The sequence below is a fragment of the Myxocyprinus asiaticus genome, chromosome 26, assembly GCF_019703515.2.
Source record: "Myxocyprinus asiaticus isolate MX2 ecotype Aquarium Trade chromosome 26, UBuf_Myxa_2, whole genome shotgun sequence".
Taxonomy (NCBI): Eukaryota; Metazoa; Chordata; class Actinopteri; order Cypriniformes; family Catostomidae; genus Myxocyprinus; species Myxocyprinus asiaticus.
This window is the reverse complement of record NC_059369.1, coordinates 39,285,573-39,303,884: the sequence shown is the minus strand read 5'-3', so window position 1 is coordinate 39,303,884 and position 18,312 is coordinate 39,285,573. Positions and strand designations below refer to the sequence as shown.

Sequence of the window (18,312 nt, the reverse complement as noted above, 5' to 3'; positions counted from 1 at the left end):
TAAGATTTTTAGAAGAATATCTCAGATCTGTAGGTCTATACAATGCAAGTGAATGGTGACTGAAACTCAGAAGGTCCAAAAAGCACATAAAGGCAGCATAAAAATAATCCACAAGACTCATGTGGTTTAATCCATGTCTTCAGAAGTGATATGAAAGATGTGGGTGAGAAACAGATCAATATTTAAGTCCATGTTTGTTTTTTTACTAAAGTGAAAGTGAACGTGTAGATTTACGGCAGAAAAAGGACTAAAATATTTCTCTGTTTCTAGGAATATGGTAAAAAAATAACTGAAGTTTTTATATTTCTTAGCTTACAGAAAAGTGAGAAATACACTGTCAACTGTGAATTAAAAATGTTGTTTTCCAACCTTGCTGGCTTATAATTATAATAATGTATCTGACGCCATATATTATTCAATCAATTCAAGTTCTGCTTTAAATTGAATCAAATTACCTTGAAATATTTTCAGTTCCAAGGGTGGCTATGTGCTTACCATCAATTCACTGTACTTAGCAATATTACAGTCAGGACTTTGACAAAAAGTCTGGCTGCGTTTTGATTGCCTGAATTCTTCTAAAATAAGATTAAGTCTAACTAAAGAATAGTTTTCTGCATCATGCACCAGTCAACATATTCATGAACCCATATATCATAATATAACGCATCCTGAAGCCTCTCTGTTTATAATGCTTATTAGTTTATCATTTTTAACTATGAGTCTGATGGCTTTATTTGATTTTTTACGTGAAGTTAGTAAAAGGTGGCCGAAAATAGGAATTGTATCCCTTTTACTTATGCGCATGAGTTGATGACGCGTGCACTCGCTTCCATAGAGACACGACAACAAAAGCGTCTGATCGTCCTCTCGGTAAGATGAACATGTTATGCTAAAAAAAATGGTTATGGTTTTAGACACTTTAGAAGGATTAGAAAACAGTCATTTTCATAATTCAATAATAATCGAATTGCACGAGATTAGAAGAAACAACTGAACAATAATAACATAAAGAATAATAACTAAATGAATGTAATGCTGATTTTGAAAATAAGAAATATCAAATAAAAATTATAAAATAAAAAATAAAATACGAGTATAAAAGTTTAAAGTATTAACTGACTTTTGTTAACTTGTGTGTCATATGTCCGTACCATTAATGTGATTTCCTCTTTTATTTATTTACTTTCAGCTCTCTGTTATAATGTCATATTTTGAGCATCAGCTTCCAACAACTCCATGTGCAAATCCTGGAAACCCAGTTTTTTCCTGCATGCTAAAACCAGGATTTTACAGATCAGCTGAAGATCCAGCTCTGGCCACATCTCAGAATCTCATGTATAAAACCACATCCAGCGACTATGGTGCCCGACCACCCACATTTGAATCCTCACCCTGTTCCTATCACCCCATATCCCAGACTTTCTCACAGCATCTTGGAATTTGTGGGATGTACCGGGACAATTCCTTCAACACAAGCTTGGACCGTAGCCGGGTGTACATCCCAAATTACAAGAAACAATTTTAAGGCACAGAAATGATAAATCACTCTCTTGCTTCTACTTGTTCCCAAACACATTTGCCTCTGTCATTTATGCCCACTTCTATTGATTATTATCTAAAGACAGGACACGTTTTGTGGTTATCAATAATGCAGTACACCATACTCATTCATTAACCCTTTAAACCTTGATGTATTTCCAGTAACTTGCATGTTAGCCTGATATACAATAAACAAAAACTCAAAAAATGTTAATGCAGTTTAATCGAGAAGACAAATACTGTCAGAGCAAAATAAACTTGGGTTTCATGTGTATATTTTTTATTTATTTTTTGTCTCCGTTTGAACCACTACATTATTTGTGGTGTCATATGAAAGTTGTCAAGTCGGCACTAATAAAATAAACATTTTATGTAGCACGTGCTTATTTACATGATGTGGTGCCTTGTACAATCTGGCGAATTCTGTCTGTATCAGCTTTTAAAGCAGCATTGTGTGGGTCGATCTCTAGAGCAGCCTGAAAATCCTGAAGACCTGAAAAAGGAAAACCATCAGATTTAACAGTGAAATGCTTTCGAGGGGTTTTACTGCACTCGCTGGGGTTGTGCGCCATTTAAAATTAAATTGAGAATTGCTTTAAACTTCCAATTCAATTCCTGAATTTATAATGAATTTTAATTTAGGCAACAAACAGGATGCAAACATTTTAATCAAATTTAAAGGACTACTCCCTGTTCAATACAGGTTAAGCTCAATCGACAGCATTTTTGGCATAATGTTTACACCCAAAAATCATTTCGATTAATCCCTGGAAGTGAATGGGGCCAATTTTTTGAGGGCAGTGAAGCTTATAATTTTATAAAAGCACTTAAAGAAATGTTTCTGTTAAAACTCATGTATTATTTGAGCTGTGAAGTTGTGTAAAACGGAATTGTTATGGTAGTTAAAGGGGTTATAACGTTACGTTATCATGGCAAAAAAGTTTTAAAATTGTATAACATTTTACACAGAAAAGATTTATCACACTAAAATCATATTAACACGCATATTGTTTACATCTTGTGCCTATACTTTTAAAACAGTGAGTATTTTAACATTTATGGGCTGGCCCCATTCACTTCAATTCCAAGAGCATTACTGAGAGCCAGATTTTTCCTTTTTTAAAGAAGGGAAAAGTTCAAATACATTTTTGTGGTAATCAACATTATGCCACAAATGCTGTCGATCAAGCTCAACTTGTATTGAACCCGGAATATTCTTTTAAATTTAAGGTATGATAAAAATGGAATTAAATAAAAACAATCGTAAAATCAAATCAAATATCACAATGGTGGGCGCTCCCAAAATGCTCTGTTCACCCAAATGTTGCTGTCAATATTGTTTTATAAAATGATTAAATGATCATGGCTTTTCATGGCTGGTTCATTCACAGAATTCATTTTTGTATTAGTAGAGAAATGTTTGTAATCAGCTGAGAAAAAATATATTCAATATATCATGGAATAAATAGGCAGTAGTCATTATTATATTATAGAGTATATTACAAAGTGACTACTATTATAAAATAGTTACTATTCAAAATGTATACAGGTGCATCTCAATAAATTAGAATGTCGTGGAAAAGTTCATTTATTTCAGTAATTCAACTCAAATTGTGAAACTCGTGTATTAAATAAATTCAATGCACACAGACTGAAGTAGTTTAAGTCTTTGGTTCTTTTAATTGTGATGATTTTGGCTCACATTTAACAAAAACCCACCAATTCACTATCTCAAAAAATTAGAATACATCATAAGACCAATAAAAAAAAAACATTTTTAGTGAATTGTTGGCCTTCTGGAAAGTATGTTTATTTACTGTATATGTACTCAATACTTGGTAGGGGCTCCTTTTGCTTTAATTACTGCCTCAGTTTGGCGTGGCATGGAGGTGATCAGTTTGTGGCACTGCTGAGGTGGTATGGAAGCCCAGGTTTCTTTGACAGTGGCCTTCAGCTCATCTGCATTTTTTGGTCTCTTGTTTCTCATTTTCCTCTTGACAATACCCCATAGATTATCTATGGGGTTCAGGTCTGGTGAGTTTGCTGGCCAGTCAAGCACACCAACACCATGGTCATTTAGCCAACTTTTGGTGCTTTTGGCAGTGTGGGCAGGTGCCAAATCCTGCTGGAAAATGAAATCAGCATCTTTAAAAAGCTGGTCAGCAGAAGGAAGCATGAAGTGCTCCAAAATTTCTTGGTAAACGGGTGCAGTGACTTTGGTTTTCAAAAAACACAATGGACCAACACCAGCAGATGACATTGCACCCCAAATCATCACAGACTGTGGAAACTTAACACTGGACTTCAAGCAACTTGGGCTATGAGCTTCTCCACCCTTCCTCCAGACTCTAGGTTTCCAAATGAAATACAAAACTTGCTCTCATCTGAAAAGAGGACTTTGGACCACTGGGCAACAGTCCAGTTCTTCTTCTCCTTAGCCCAGGTAAGACGCCTCTGACGTTGTCTGTGGTTCAGGAGTGGCTTAACAAGAGGAATACGACAACTGTAGCCAAATTCCTTGACATGTCTGTGTCTTGATGCCTTGACCCCAGCCTCAGTCCATTCCTTGTGAAGTTCACCCAAATTCTTGAATTGATTTTGCTTGACAATCATAAGGCTGCGGTTCTCTCGGTTGGTGTGCATCTTTTTCTTCCACACTTTTTCCTTCCACTCAACTTTCTGTTAACATGCTTGGATACAGCACTCTGTGAACAGCCAGCTTCTTTGGCAATGAATGTTTGTGGCTTACCCTCCTTGTGAAGGGTGTCAATGATTGTCTTCTGGACAACTGTCAGATCAGCAGTCTTCCCCATGATTGTGTAGCCTAGTGAACCAAACTGAGAGACCATTTTGAAGGCTCAGGAAACCTTTGCAGGTGTTTTGAGTTGATTAGCTGATTGGCATGTCACCATATTCTAATTTTTTGAGATAGTGAATTGGTGGGTTTTTGTTAAATGTGAGCCAAAATCATCACAATTAAAAGAACCAAAGACTTAAACTACTTCAGTCTGTGTGCACTGAATTTATTTAATACACGAGTTTCACAATTTGAGTTGAATTACTGAAATAAATGAACTTTTCCACGACATTCTTATTTATTGAGATGCACCTGTATATTTATTAGCTACAAAACTAATTAAATTCCTATGTTCTGTAACTAAATTGCAATTTATTAAATTCCTCTTCCTGTCATTCTGACTAAAATTCAATTTCAACATCCTGTGGGGCACGCCCAATCCAATGCAAATTCCAACTCATGAACTCATAACTTACTAACATTATGAATTGTACAAATTCTGAAGAAAGTATAATTTATTGTTTTAACTGGTGATCAAAAGAGATTTGCATGCATTTTCCCACACATTTACATTGCTGTTTCAAAAACAGTTATCAGAGTTTCACGTGTTTTACATGGTAGCACAATATCGACTGAAAACAGTCAGTCATAACTATGTCTTATATCATTCCAGTACCTTCCACATAGAGCTCAAGCTCACAGAATGCTGTTCCACGTCTCACGTGAGCTTTCAGACGAGCTGTGGCATTTGCAGTGACCGCAGGCATGAGCAACTCCAGCGCCTGTAAAAATAAGACAAGATTAAAAAATCCACTTAGTATTTAAAGAAGTATATAAACATAATAAAACTGACCTGAGAGCTGTCCTCAATGGCTTTGTGACAATTTCTCAGTTTGAGATGACAGGCCGCTCGATTAGAAAATAAAGCTGCGATCTTCCTGTTGAGTTTGATGGCCAGATTATACGCATTGATAGCAGCCTGATAGTTTTCTGCCATGAAGAATTTACTGCAGAAAGAAAGTGAGTGATAGAGGCGTAAATGCTGTGGATAGTATCATAATAACAGAGCTCAATTCACCTTTCTGAGCAACTTTTAAACAACTGTTGTCAAGGTTATTTGTAGTGGATGTATGAAGTCAGTTCCCCAAAAGTTCACACAGGTGTCCTAGCAGAGTAACCACAGCTGTCGTTCAAAACATGAACTATGGTAATGTTCCACTAACGTTTGACAACTACAAACCATCCAAATGCTTTTTGCCTGCATTTTGAAGACTATGATTATTGTTTAGTCATTGCAAATCTAACAAACTTCTTGTCATTTTGAGAAACAGTTTGCTTGTAAAGTGTCCTTGTGCTAACTTTTCACAATACAATGCCATTTGGTTTGATATTTTGTTACCTAATGCAATGACATCCATATATTTTTAAGTATGGTACATTTCAAAATACTAGAGTCAATAATTCTCTGTGAGTGTGACAAGAAAACTCACTCTCCCTTCTCTTTGAGCCAGTCTGGGTTTCTCTCTTCCTCGCTCAGGTCCTTCAGTTCGGCCAGGTCAGCGTTCGCTGCTCTCCTGGCCTCTGCCTGTTTCCTCAACCACTGCTTTCACACACAAACACACACAGACATGGTATTGTATGTGACCTCTGACATCAAAAGCCATTTTAACCTCGGGTTAAAGGAATAGCTCTCCCAAAAATGATTTACTCACCCTCATGCCATCCCAGATGTGTAAGACTTTCTTTCTTCTGCAAAACACAAAGGAAGATTTTTAGAAGAATATCTCAGCTCTGTAGGTCTAAACAATGTGTGTAAAAAAGTGAATGGTGACTAAAACTTTGAAGCTCCAAAAATCACATAAAGGCAGCATACAAGTAATCCATAAGACTCCACTGGTTTAATTAAAGTCTTCTGAAGTGATCCAGTTGGTTTTGGGTGAGAACAGAGCAAAATATAACTAATTTTTTCACTGTATATCTTGCCAGTGCCATATCTAGGCACGATCATAATTTCAAGCTTGATTACACTTCCCAGTGCTTGACGCATGCGCAGAGGGCCAGATGGCACTAGGAAGTGTAATTGAGCTTGAAATCATGATCACCAAGGAGACTGTACATGTCAAGATTTATAGTGAGAAAGGAGTAATATTTGAGATCTAATAGATCGCTTTTGAATATATGGATTAAACCACTGGAGTCGTATGGATTACTTTTATGCTGCCTTTATATCCTTTTTGGAGCTTTAAAATTTTGGTCACCATTTACTTGTATTGTATGGACCTACAGAGCTGTGATATTCTTTTAAAAATCTTTGTTCATGCTCTGCAGAAGAAAGAAAATCATACACATCTGGGATGGCATAAGGGTACTTCCGGAACCCAAGTGGCTGAAAAAGTGGGCAGGCACTGTTGCGCTCTATAGTGATAGATGCTATTTACATTAAGTGTGAATAGCAAGAAAAAGCATCTTCTTTGCGATACTATGAGGTGTAGTTTTTCTGCTTTTTCTGTGTTTCCACCAGACTATTGGAGTGCAAATAGCCAAGCTGTGTGGCAGGCGTGGCAGTAATCTGTAATTACTGTTTCAGGAATATAATATGATAAAAACTAAAATTCATTATTAGAATTATTTTGAGACATCTTCTAGCAGACACTTTAATACAAAGCGCCCTACAGTATGTATATAACAGGAAGGGAAAGTCCACTTGAAATAAGTAAGAGATTAACAATGAAGTGTGTAATGTGACTATTAATTGATGATAAAATATTTTCTCCTATTCCATCTTAATATGCAGAGAAGCACAGATATGACCTCTTCCTCTTCCGGGACTCGAGACTCTCTTAGGGCAGTGGGAAACATGCGTGGGGTGAAACTGATCTTAATGCAACCAGCTGATCTGGGAGCAGGTAGAACTTTAGGCTTCTGTTTGCTGCTTTTTTGACCTAGGAAGAAAACAAAGGCAACTGACAGATTATTTGAAACTGTGCGTTACATATTCTGGAATCAGGTTATCCTTTTAGGTTTAAATGGGGGAAAAGAATCAAAAGAGGCTGTTGTGATGACAGGGCTCCCTGAGAGAAGCGAACTTGCAATCTATTTTTGTTTACCAAATGTAGTATTACCAGTATTGTGCAATTGTCTCGCTGCAGGTGTTGCATTTGCACGCTCTGTGTTCTGAAAAATGGGTTTGTTGTTTTGTTTGCCGGATTCCTGCTGTTTCAGCTGGTTGTCCTTTTCTTCTGCTGGTTTCCTCTGTGTTTCTCTCCAAACCTCCAGCTCTGCAGTGGCTCTCGCACATTCATCATCCTTCACCTTCTGAATCATGTCTTGCTCCTCTTTCTCAAGCTATAAAAAGGCAGAAAATACAAGAGTAAGTTAAAGTTCAAGATTAGACATGCTAAAAAGTATGTCTAAATCTTAAAACCTGTCAAGAACAGAACCTCTGAAGCCAACTTATTCTGACTGTTTTTATCTGTTATTGAATTATTATTAAAGGAATAGTTCACCCAAAAAGGAAAATTCTCTCATCATTTACTCACCCTCATTCCATTCCAGATGTGTATGACTTTCTTTCTTCTGCAGAACACAAACAAGCATTTTTAGAAAACTATTTCAGTTCTGTAGGTCCATACAAGTGAATGGTGACCAAAACTTTGAAGCTCCAAAAAGCACATAAAGGCAGCATAAAAGTAATCCATAAGACTCCAGTGGTTAAATCCATATTTTCAGAAGCAATATGATAGGGATGGGTGAGTAACAGATCAATATTTAAAGCTGAAGTATGTAACTTTTTCCCAGCTTAATATGCAGACAACTATAAGTAAGCCATTCATAGGTTAATTTTCTTGAAATCGGAAAGCATTCTTTCTCAGTGGCCCTTTGAAAATTCCTTTCATTTGTTTAGAACAACCCGCTTAGACTCCACCCAACAATGCTCAGCCAATGGCGTGAGTTAGGGGGCGGGACTATCTCTTTATTTGACCAATGGCAGGCAGGGGGCGTGTTCAGAAAGCTGTTTTGAAAACAACGTTTATTTTTTGCCATTCCATTTGGTTGTGCTAGTGGCTTAGAAATTACTTCAGTTTTGTCCTTTTTTCCTATAAATTCTCCTCCCTGCCCAGTAGGTGGTGATATGCACGAAGTATATGAATCACCAAAAACAAAAGAAGAAGAATGTGAAAGTGGAGATTGATAGTAAAAAAGGACTTAAATATTGATCTGTTTCTCGCCTGCACCTATTATATCACTTCTGAAGACGTGGATTTAATCACTAGAGTCATATGCATTACTTTTATGTGCTTTTTGGAGCTTAAAAGTTCTGGCCACCATTGACTTGCATTGAATGGACCAACAGAGCTGAGATATTCTTCTAAAAATCTTCATTTGTGTTCTGCAAAAGAAAGAAAGTCATAAACATCTGGGATGGCAGGAGGGTGAGTAAATGATGAGAGAATTTTCATTTTAGGGTGAACTATCCCTTTAATAAATCAAGATAAACAGAAGTGAAACGGAAGTGTCACCAGTGAAATTGAGACCAAGAATACAACAGTTCAGACCTTCATCATGGTCTCCAGCGCATATTTCCTCTCCTGCTGAATCCTGCTGGCTTTGGCTTTGGCCTTTTCTACTGCTTTCTCCTGAACTTTGAGAATTGCTTGTTCTCGAGTCAGCCTCTGTTTGTCTTTATCTTTGGAATAGGAGATAGATAGAGGTAGCTTTAAAATGAATGGACGAATACAACATACAACATCCTAAATAGCTATATTCCCATGCTGGGAAAGAAAGGTCTCCTACCAATATTTGTAATGAGCTTCTCCCACAGTTCTTCTCTTTTCTTCTGCAATGTGAAAACTGCAACACCATTTCCAATTTTGGCTCCACTTTTTTCCTCATCTATTGGTTGAAATAAGAAGGCTTCGAATAAAAATGGGGGGAAACTGACCTGCAAAATAATTCAAAACGTGTCGGGTGCAAGATGACCTCACGTGATCTCTATAAACACACATGATTGCACATTTAAGATTGCATATTTGTTTAACGTCTTAAATCTCACCTTCAGATACTCATCCGTGCAAAGGACATCGACTTTAGCGGTCTTTACTCCTTTTAAAGGTACACTGATGTAAACTGTGCTCTGGCTTTGAGTCCATGTGTAATCGCTCACAATCAGCGGCATCTTTGACTGTCTGAGCGCGATGTAAACACTGGTTGCTATGACGCGGCGGTGGTTGCTAAGGGGCGGAGCGAATGAATGTTCCGCGGAAGAAGAAAAAAACAGCCAATAAGTAAATCGTACATAATAATTAGGGGTTAACAACAATAATACTGACAAGTAAAATAAAATAAAATAAATGTACATCCATTTGAAAAGTAAGCTTTATGGCTTTGACAAGTTTGGGTTCAGTTTTTGAATTTATGAAAGTTTCAATATAAATATAATGAATAATAAAAAATAAATAAATAAAATAAATACAAATCTCATTTTGTGGACGTAAAACTTAAAACAAAACAATTAATAGATTTAGAATATACTTTTTATTTTCTGATATGGACTTTCGAAATATAAACAAATATAATGTATTTTTATATAATGTATTGTTTTATGAAAATGCATGAATCGGCATGAAAATGTATTGTTTTATTTTATTGTAAATAAAATATATTTTTATGGTAGAGTCCAAATGCATTGCAATTTTTTAATAAAGAGGTTTAAATCAGTGTTGGAATTCCTGTCAAAAGGGTTTCTTAAAACTTTTTTAAAAAAAAATTATTTTTTATTATTATTATTATTTTATTTATTGAGATGTCACTGGAAGTTCAGATTTTATGAAGTGTTATATTATTTGTTTACAAGTGAAGTTCTAAGTGAAGGTTAATTTACCAATCAATTGCACTGAAGCACCTTAAAGATCCTTTTCACTTATCAGCAAAACTATATAAAAGTATATTCGTGTTAATAAGTTTGTTTCTATTTTATATATTATGTTTGGTCTTCATGTATAATGAATTGTTACTGTGAGTGATGTTCCCATTCTAAAGAGAGCTGAGCAACTCTAATTGACAATGTACAGCAGGAAATCTTTTTAAAACCAATTTTATTAAACGTACAGTGTGAAGTGACACCAAAACAAGACATTTGAACATTGGCTTTGCCCAGGTCTCTCTATTAAAGAGGCTGTTATTCACAGAGAAATATAAGAGTTATCATAACACACATAAGACAACTATAATTTACATTCAGAAACTGTCTGCATGAACTGTACCAGCTTGAATTCGAGAATGTCACAAGTATTCTTGTTAAACACTTCTTATTCTTCGTTATTTACAGTTTATTGGCTCCGTACATTCATTGATCTGTTATCAAATTTGTTGCACAGATCACAAACATCCCCACAAATTGATAAGTGGGCATAAAATTAACTGCACATTGCCATCTGTTCAGAATATAACCATCTAATAAAAAATAAAATAAAAACAATGTAAGATGAAACGATGTCGAAGGCACCAGGGGTCAGTCAACAGTCAAATGTGGCCAATTACACAGTAATTGTCCCTACATTATTTTGAAAGACATATTATATCCCTCAGATATATTATTACTGCACAATCCACACACAGTGGTAGTTTCAGATTATCATCATAAATTCAGCTCCACAAAATGTTAAAGTGCCTTTTTAATACACAGTGGGGAATTTACAGGCTTATCTTATATAACAATTGGGGGATAGAAATCAAATCTTCAGCATAAAGTTTTCTTTTGTGATTGGCACTGTTACAATAGAATTAATCTGTCAAAGTGTGTAAACACGTAATACTCAATGCAACAACATCTTCAGGGCAAAACGTGTGGACACATTTGGACAATCAAATGGAAGAGAGCAGGACTGCATTGCACTATGCCACGTTTCCCAGTCTCTGAGGAGGTAAAACACACAAAAAACAATGTAACACATTATTGTAACATGTTAGCATACCAAATCCAAACTACAGTCATCACGAATGTAGCTGGATCCTGTTTCTAAAGAGTCTAAAAAGTCAAAGGTTAATACGTTTGAGATGATACATGCCTGAATCTCAGGAAAACATGGTCGAGTCAAATTTCACCTCAAAATTAAGCATATTTTTAGGACGTTTTGTGGGACACTGGACAGGAGTTTTTGCGTTTTGACCCCTCCCCTATAGACCTTACTCACACTAGTGCCGTCTTTGATTTTGAATGACAACAAGGCTGTGAGGGATAGACTTACAGTCTCTACAATGGGCTGTACTGCAGTTTAAAGTGTCTTTGGATCGTTCCGCAGACAAAACATTGATAAAATATCTGTCCAAGAACATTCAGTATACAAAGAACTCCAGACTACATGAGTTGTGGAAAATCAGATGTGATTTAAGAGCTTTATACAGCTTTATACCGCTGGTGCCATTGAAGGGACTGTAAGTCGTCCCTCACAGCCTCATTGTCATTCCCATTAAAAATCAAAGATGGCACTAGCTTGAATAAGGTCTATTCTCTTTACTGTTATGCAAAAAACTCTCCCTCATTCTGTACTGTGAAATAAGTATATTATTATTATTTCAACACAATGGTGTCAATGAATTGTCAACGTTTCAATTAATTAACTCTGATTAATTTTCAGAGACAAACGGTCAAAAGGGCTGATCCACACAGTATTTTTGGTCGCATAAATATATTTGCGTGCTATTTGATGCATCATGCCCAGAAATAAGGCCTTCAAGTAACAAGCCTACCCTGTCTTGCCCTAAAATAAAACGATTTTAGTTTTATATCGTTTTATATATTTTAGTTTCTACCCCCTCCAAACATGTTCAAAATTGTAGCTCTGCTGCTAATTCAAGATTTCCACTTCATTTGACCAGTATGCAAAGATTCCACAGCAAAGAAATGTGCAATACAGCACACCCTAAAACTAAATGCTGCTACAGATATCGACAGTTATATGTGACATAAGTTAGTTCTCTGGACACTGGTCCGATAATATGCTACAGTTTAAAACAACAGCAACATTAAATGGGAAAGACCCAACCATGTTAAAAAGCTTGTAGAGTATTGCCAGTTGCAGAGTTTCAGATTCACCTGCTTAAAAGTAGAGCACTTTTCTGGATAAAGAGAATGAAAAGATGCTTGTTATGTTTAGAGTTGTTGGAGATGTATGAAACTTGGATACACACTGTAAGATTTACAGTTAATATGGGCAAATTCTTAAGACAATGTTAGAAAAATAGTAATACTAATAATAAAAAATAAAAAAAAACACCATCATCATTCAAATCAAAGTGTTTGTAGCTTTACAGATATTAAATGTTTCATATGATTTATAGTTTGATCAGGGTGAGTCAAAGAAAAACATCTGACCTCGACCAACGATTTCTCAATTTGGTGAAAAATGTAAAAATGAAAAGCACAGTCTGATCTCCATATCTAATCCCAACAAGCATGTAGAGCACTCCATTTATAGGAATAATTCACCCAGAAAAAATTAAATCTGTCATCATTTACTCATCCTCACATTGTTGCAAACCTGGGGTGCATTTCCTGTACAACAATGTAACTTATGTGGGGTGGGATAATAACTTCCACAAATATTAAAATTTAATAGCTCATTTACCCGTTCATCAGAAAGCTGTTTAATGTGAGAAAATTGCGGAAGACACGAAAGCTGCATGCACTTTGTAATGTGACAGGTACATTGCGCTGCAATATTGGGGTTTCCCTATATATTACACTTCAGTGTTCATATGACGCACTTGAGCATATACACACATGCGCACTTTTCAAAAACATATTAACGCCACTTATGTGTTAACATAAACACATAAAAGCTGTGTTCCCACCAGAAACTGTGTATGATAAAGCAATTTCTCTCAACAGCCTTTCCAGCTGCATCCCTTAAACGGCTGCACTCACGTTTACATACGTATCAGAACAACTGTTTCTGCAAAACCCTGGAATAAATTGTTTTCTTAAATGCATGTAAATGTGGTCAAAGTCTTGACAGATCGAAAGATATATATGGAATAAAAGATTCAGAAGCCTCAGTGAAGTGAAATGATGTCCACACAGCAAACTAACAAGGAACTCTTCTAACCACAGGCGAAAAGCTGTAGTTCCAACCACGCAACTTTGTGATGCTGTTTGCGAATTTTCATTGGAACTACGATTCCAGGAACATCAAATTGAACTATGTTGGTAACGATGAAACTTGCGCCCATAGTTCGCTAACGAAGCTTTTGGGAAACACAATACTGTACGACTTTCTGTTTAAGAGATATTTTTCAGAATGATCACGCTGCAATTTTTCAACAAAAGCATTCAGTGACCACGTCTTTCAAGCCCCCAAAAAGACTAAAAAGCATAAAAGTAGTCCATCCAACTCGTGCACAATATTCCACATTTCTACAGATATAGCTTTGTGTGAGCAACAAATGAAATTTTAGATGTTATTCACTGTACACAGTGAATAACATCTGTACACTTGCTGTGTCATGTTGGTTACGAGACTCATGACATTTGGCGTCACTGACATGCAATGCGTCTTGATGCATTCATTTATTTATTTTTTCACCTTTTTCTCCCAATTCCCAATGCGCTTTTAAGTCCTCGTGGTCGCGTAGTGATTCGCCTCAGTCCAGGTGGCAGAGGACGAATCCCAGCTGCCTCCGCGTCTGAGACCGTCAACCCGCGCATCTTATCACGTGGGTTGTTGAGCACGTTGCCACGGAGACATAGCTCGTGTGGAGGCTTCACGCCATCCACGCTCAACTCACCACGCGCCCCACCGAGAACGAAACACATTATAGCGACCACGAGGAGATCACCCCATGTGACTCTACCCTCCCTAGCAACCAGGCCAATTTGGTTGCTTAGAAGATCTGGCTGGAGTCACTCAGAACGCCCTGGGATTCGAACTAGCGAACTCCAGGGGTGGTAGCCAGCGTCTTTTACCTACCCAGGCCCCATTCTTGATGCTTTCATTGAATGGACAAGAGCAGCATCTCCTGCTGTGCTCCATAGAAGAAAGAAAGTCATATAGGTCTGGAACAACATAAAGGTGATTAAATGATGATAGAACTTTCATTTTGGGATGAAACATTTAATCAAACCTTAGGGGCTTTTCACATCGTAAGCATTTCTGCATCCATCTTCTTTCTTTTTCTACATAAACATGCACTAGATGGGCATATTTGTTTGTTGTTGTGCCGCATCTCCTGCTGGAGCATCATGTTTTTCGATGCTGTTTCAAGTTAAAAAGATCTTCAACTTTTAAAAATACTTTTTAAGACAGCTGCGTTCTGTTGTATTCACTGTGCTGCATCAACCTTTTGTAACGCAAGAACACGTTTGGACTGAACAGCCCCTAATTCAGATCTTTTAGAGATCTAGCTTGAAAATAGAGACCAGAGGAGCCGCAAAAACTTTGGAACTTGGTTCAAATAGAAGAGAAACAACTGATTTGGACTGGAAGTCATCTCATGATTGTGCCTCGCTGGTAACCGAAGGTGGCACGAGTACCTCTCGGGTTTTGAGCAGTTGTGCTCCCTTGTCCTCCATGCAAGCGTCGCAACCCCAAACCGCAGACGTCTCTGCCGTTAGCAGATTGTACGCCATCTCGGTCATCCCTGTGCAATCTCTGTGGAACCATTTCTGACACGAAGCCTCGCACAAAATGGCTTCTTGATCATCGTTCACTTCGCTCAGGCAGATGCCACACGGGTACATGGGCTCGGACGAAGACAATGTGCTCCGTCTGTTAGGGTGGTTCAGGACTTTATTATTTGTCAAAGCACTAGTGCTGTTGCAGCTGCCCCTACGAACTCTCTCCACTTGTGCATCAACAGAAGGTCGTGGCGACTTCTTCAAGGCTTCGTTATTGGGGTGAAAGACACCGTTGAGTTTTTCGACACCTCTGTCCACAGCGGCAGGTGTGTTCCCTCGGCCCTTTTCCTTCAGCTCCTGAGCTGCGCTCTCTTCACAGTCCTGGTTTTGTTTCCTTGGCGATGGGTTCTGCGTGGCGTTTTTGTTCACGGTTTCACTCACACCCAGTTTGGGTGTTGGCATGTTGGACTGAGCAAAATTATTTTGTTGCTGAGAGAGGTTAGGACTCATTCCGTTGCCCTCTTGACCGAAACCTGGTCCACAATCAGGAATGCAGTTCAGGTTCTGAAGTGGAATTTGATTGGCATTCTCTCCTGAACCCGGTCTAAAATGCTGCCCTGGAGGAAGCGGCATGTTATTGATGCTACCACTAAACCGGTGCCTATAATTGGAGTTCTCGGGATGCCTGTAGTTAAATCCCAGTGCCTGGTTGAAACCCATGATCATGGGGTTCCGGGAGAAATGATGGGGCTGGTTTCGCACCTGGTAAGGGGTGCTGTATGGAAAGGGCATTCTGTTGGACATATGGGGGGGCATCCTGGGCGGCCCATAGCCACTGAGCCCTGGGTAATGGGAATGGGCAAAACAGGGGTTAGCAGGGGGGAGTGGCTTCAGGGATGGCGAGTTGTAGTTGTCATCGAAAGGGTTGGCAGCTATCAAATGATCCGAGTTGGGATTTAACGGAGGGGCAAATTCAGAGAGAGGAGAGAATGGGGGCGCCTACAAAGAAAGAGAGAATCTTTTCATTTTACTCCTCAAATGCAATTATTCCAAGAACATACACTGATGCCCACAGCAAATGGCCAGTATGTGTTCATGGGAAAATTTCATATTCTACCTGTGTGCTAGACTTGCGTCTCTTTTTATCAGGGCTTCCAAGAAGCAGACCAGGACCCCCTAAATTATCCAGCCCACCTTCACCTCCTGTAAAATGAAACTGTGAGGTTAATGCTCCGAAAACAGAAAAATACTAAAACATAATTTAAGTGAAATTTAAAAATGTGTCAATACCAAGCAATTCAAACCATTTAGAAATTAATCTTGATGGTTGCAGTCAATTGATATGGGTCATTACTGCTGGTAAATAAAGCAGAGGGGGGCCAATGGCTGATATGTTGCCAATGCCAACAACAACAAAAACAGCTAAAACAAACAAACAAAATGTTTAAAGGAACATTCCGGCATCGATACAAGTTAAGCTCAATTAACAGCATTTGTGGCATAATGTTGATTTACACAAAAAAATTATTTCAACTCATCCATCCTTTATGTTAAAAAAGCAAATATTGGTAACAGTGATGCACTTTCAATGGAAGTGAATGGGGCCAGTTCATAAACATTAAAATACACATTGTTTCAAAACTATAGCCACAAAATGTAAAGAATATACATGTTAACATTATTTTAGTGTGATAACATTTCTTATTAACCATATATGTTTTAAGTTATATCCATTATTACAACTTTGTTGTCATGACAACGAAACTCTATAATCCCGGTATTTGATATAACTTTACATGTAACTTTACAAAAGGTCAGTAAGTGATTTTATCACAATAAACTCATGTTAACATGTATGTTTAAGTCTCGTGGCTATACTTCTTAAACTCTGTGTATGTAAGCGGTTTATGGACTGGCCTCATTCACTTCCATTGAAAATGTCTTACTGTAACCGTGATGTTTGTTACTAAATGATTTTTTTTTTTTTATGGTAATCAACATTATGTCACAAATGTTACTGACTGAGCTTAAATTGTATTAAATCCATAACATTCTTTTAATATCTGTTGACAAGGCCGTCTGTGTATTTGGAACTGATATTAAGGGAAATCAATTAAATCTGAGGGTGCTCAGTATCACATCAGACAAAATTATCACAAAATACAATTTTAGCAGTGTTCAGCATCTGTCATTAAAGTTTAATATGATTATAAATACTAAATGGCCTTAATATGAAGTATACTGAGTGACAGTAGCCTTTGACACTTGAATGTTTCAGTGTTTTCCACTACAAACTGCATTCTTTATAGCATTTTTACATTTCTATATTCATTCAGATTTATTTTTGTCTCTTAATTGCCCTTTTCAAACTTAATTTTGTAACTTAACTGTAACTCTCATCTTTGAGATTATCTACTTTTTTTAGGTTGCCTGAATAACACGTTCACATGATGTTAATAACACCAATGCATTATACTGTATTCATGTGTATTTGATAAATAAACTTTTATTTGATTTGCTCGAACTCCAGAGTTAAGTGCACTTCACCAAAACTTCATTTTCCAAAAGTGCTCGTGTCCGTATTCGCTTTTTGAGGTCTGTCATGCATTTCCTTTCATTTGAAAATGTCGCTTCTCTACTTTTCTGTTCCTCACTGAAGGCCTGAAGGCCGCCAGACTGCTGCTGTCGCTCCGGTCATTACGACCGAGACCTAATCAAGCCACTAATAACACGGAAAAAACACTTTACCTCGGTTTCGTTTTAGAGAGAATGAATCTTTATCCTGCTCTGTGGACATTACAGGTCCCCTCACATGACTCAAACAAACGAAAGGAACGGGAAAATGCTGTAACTTTGATGTCAGAAAGAGTGACTGTCGTCAACTCGTCTGGTTTCTTCCTGCGTTTCGCTGCAGTCACTGCAATAACAGTGGCGGACCGGGAAGCGAATTTACGATTCCTACTATGGTGAGGTATTGTCTATTAATATTCATGAGTCATTCGCCATTGGTAGTAAACCAATGACGTCATCACAACTTGATTAATATTAAAACACCAAAACCCTTCTTCATTGGAAGGAGCGTCAACATGAATCATTAATATTAATGAGAACGTCCTCAGCCATTGGAAGGCCACATGCAACGTAATTAATATACATTAGTTTAGCCCCTTCGCTGTAGTAGGATAGATCAGGGCTGCGTTTCCCGAAAACGATTGAGCTTTGCGGTTAAGATCGTTTAATACGAGCGATTTTACGAACGTTCGTTATTTTTTACGTGCGTTTCCCAAAACTGCACTCAGGGGCGTAGATTCCGAGGGGGAGGCGCGCGCCTCCAGTCAGGGGTTGGGTTTACGATTTTTGA

General features: G+C 37.6%; 1 protein-coding gene across 2 annotated transcripts; it reads right to left on the bottom strand.

Moving 5' to 3' along the window:
- Nucleotides 1–1,771: 1,771 nt before the first annotated feature.
- LOC127416610 (dynein axonemal assembly factor 4-like) lies at nucleotides 1,772–17,853 on the bottom strand. 2 transcript variants are annotated; one of them, XM_051656043.1, is made up of 10 exons: nucleotides 17,700–17,848; nucleotides 9,390–9,567; nucleotides 9,131–9,278; nucleotides 8,893–9,023; nucleotides 7,459–7,681; nucleotides 7,148–7,278; nucleotides 5,827–5,936; nucleotides 5,190–5,343; nucleotides 5,013–5,118; nucleotides 1,772–2,032 (listed from the first exon to the last, which is right to left on the bottom strand). In XM_051656043.1, exons 2-10 carry the CDS (start codon nucleotides 9,510–9,512, stop codon nucleotides 1,923–1,925), a joined length of 1,236 nt encoding a protein of 411 aa, XP_051512003.1. In that variant the 5' UTR covers nucleotides 9,513–9,567; nucleotides 17,700–17,848; the 3' UTR covers nucleotides 1,772–1,922. The 2 variants fall into 2 exon arrangements, with proteins under 2 accessions (XP_051512003.1, XP_051512002.1); XM_051656042.1 differs by lacking the exons at nucleotides 1,772–2,032; nucleotides 5,013–5,118; nucleotides 5,190–5,343; ... (4 more) ...; nucleotides 9,131–9,278; nucleotides 9,390–9,567 and adding exons at nucleotides 10,415–15,950; nucleotides 16,069–16,154 and having other exon boundaries at nucleotides 17,700–17,853.
- Between the last annotated feature and the right edge of the window lie 459 nt (nucleotides 17,854–18,312).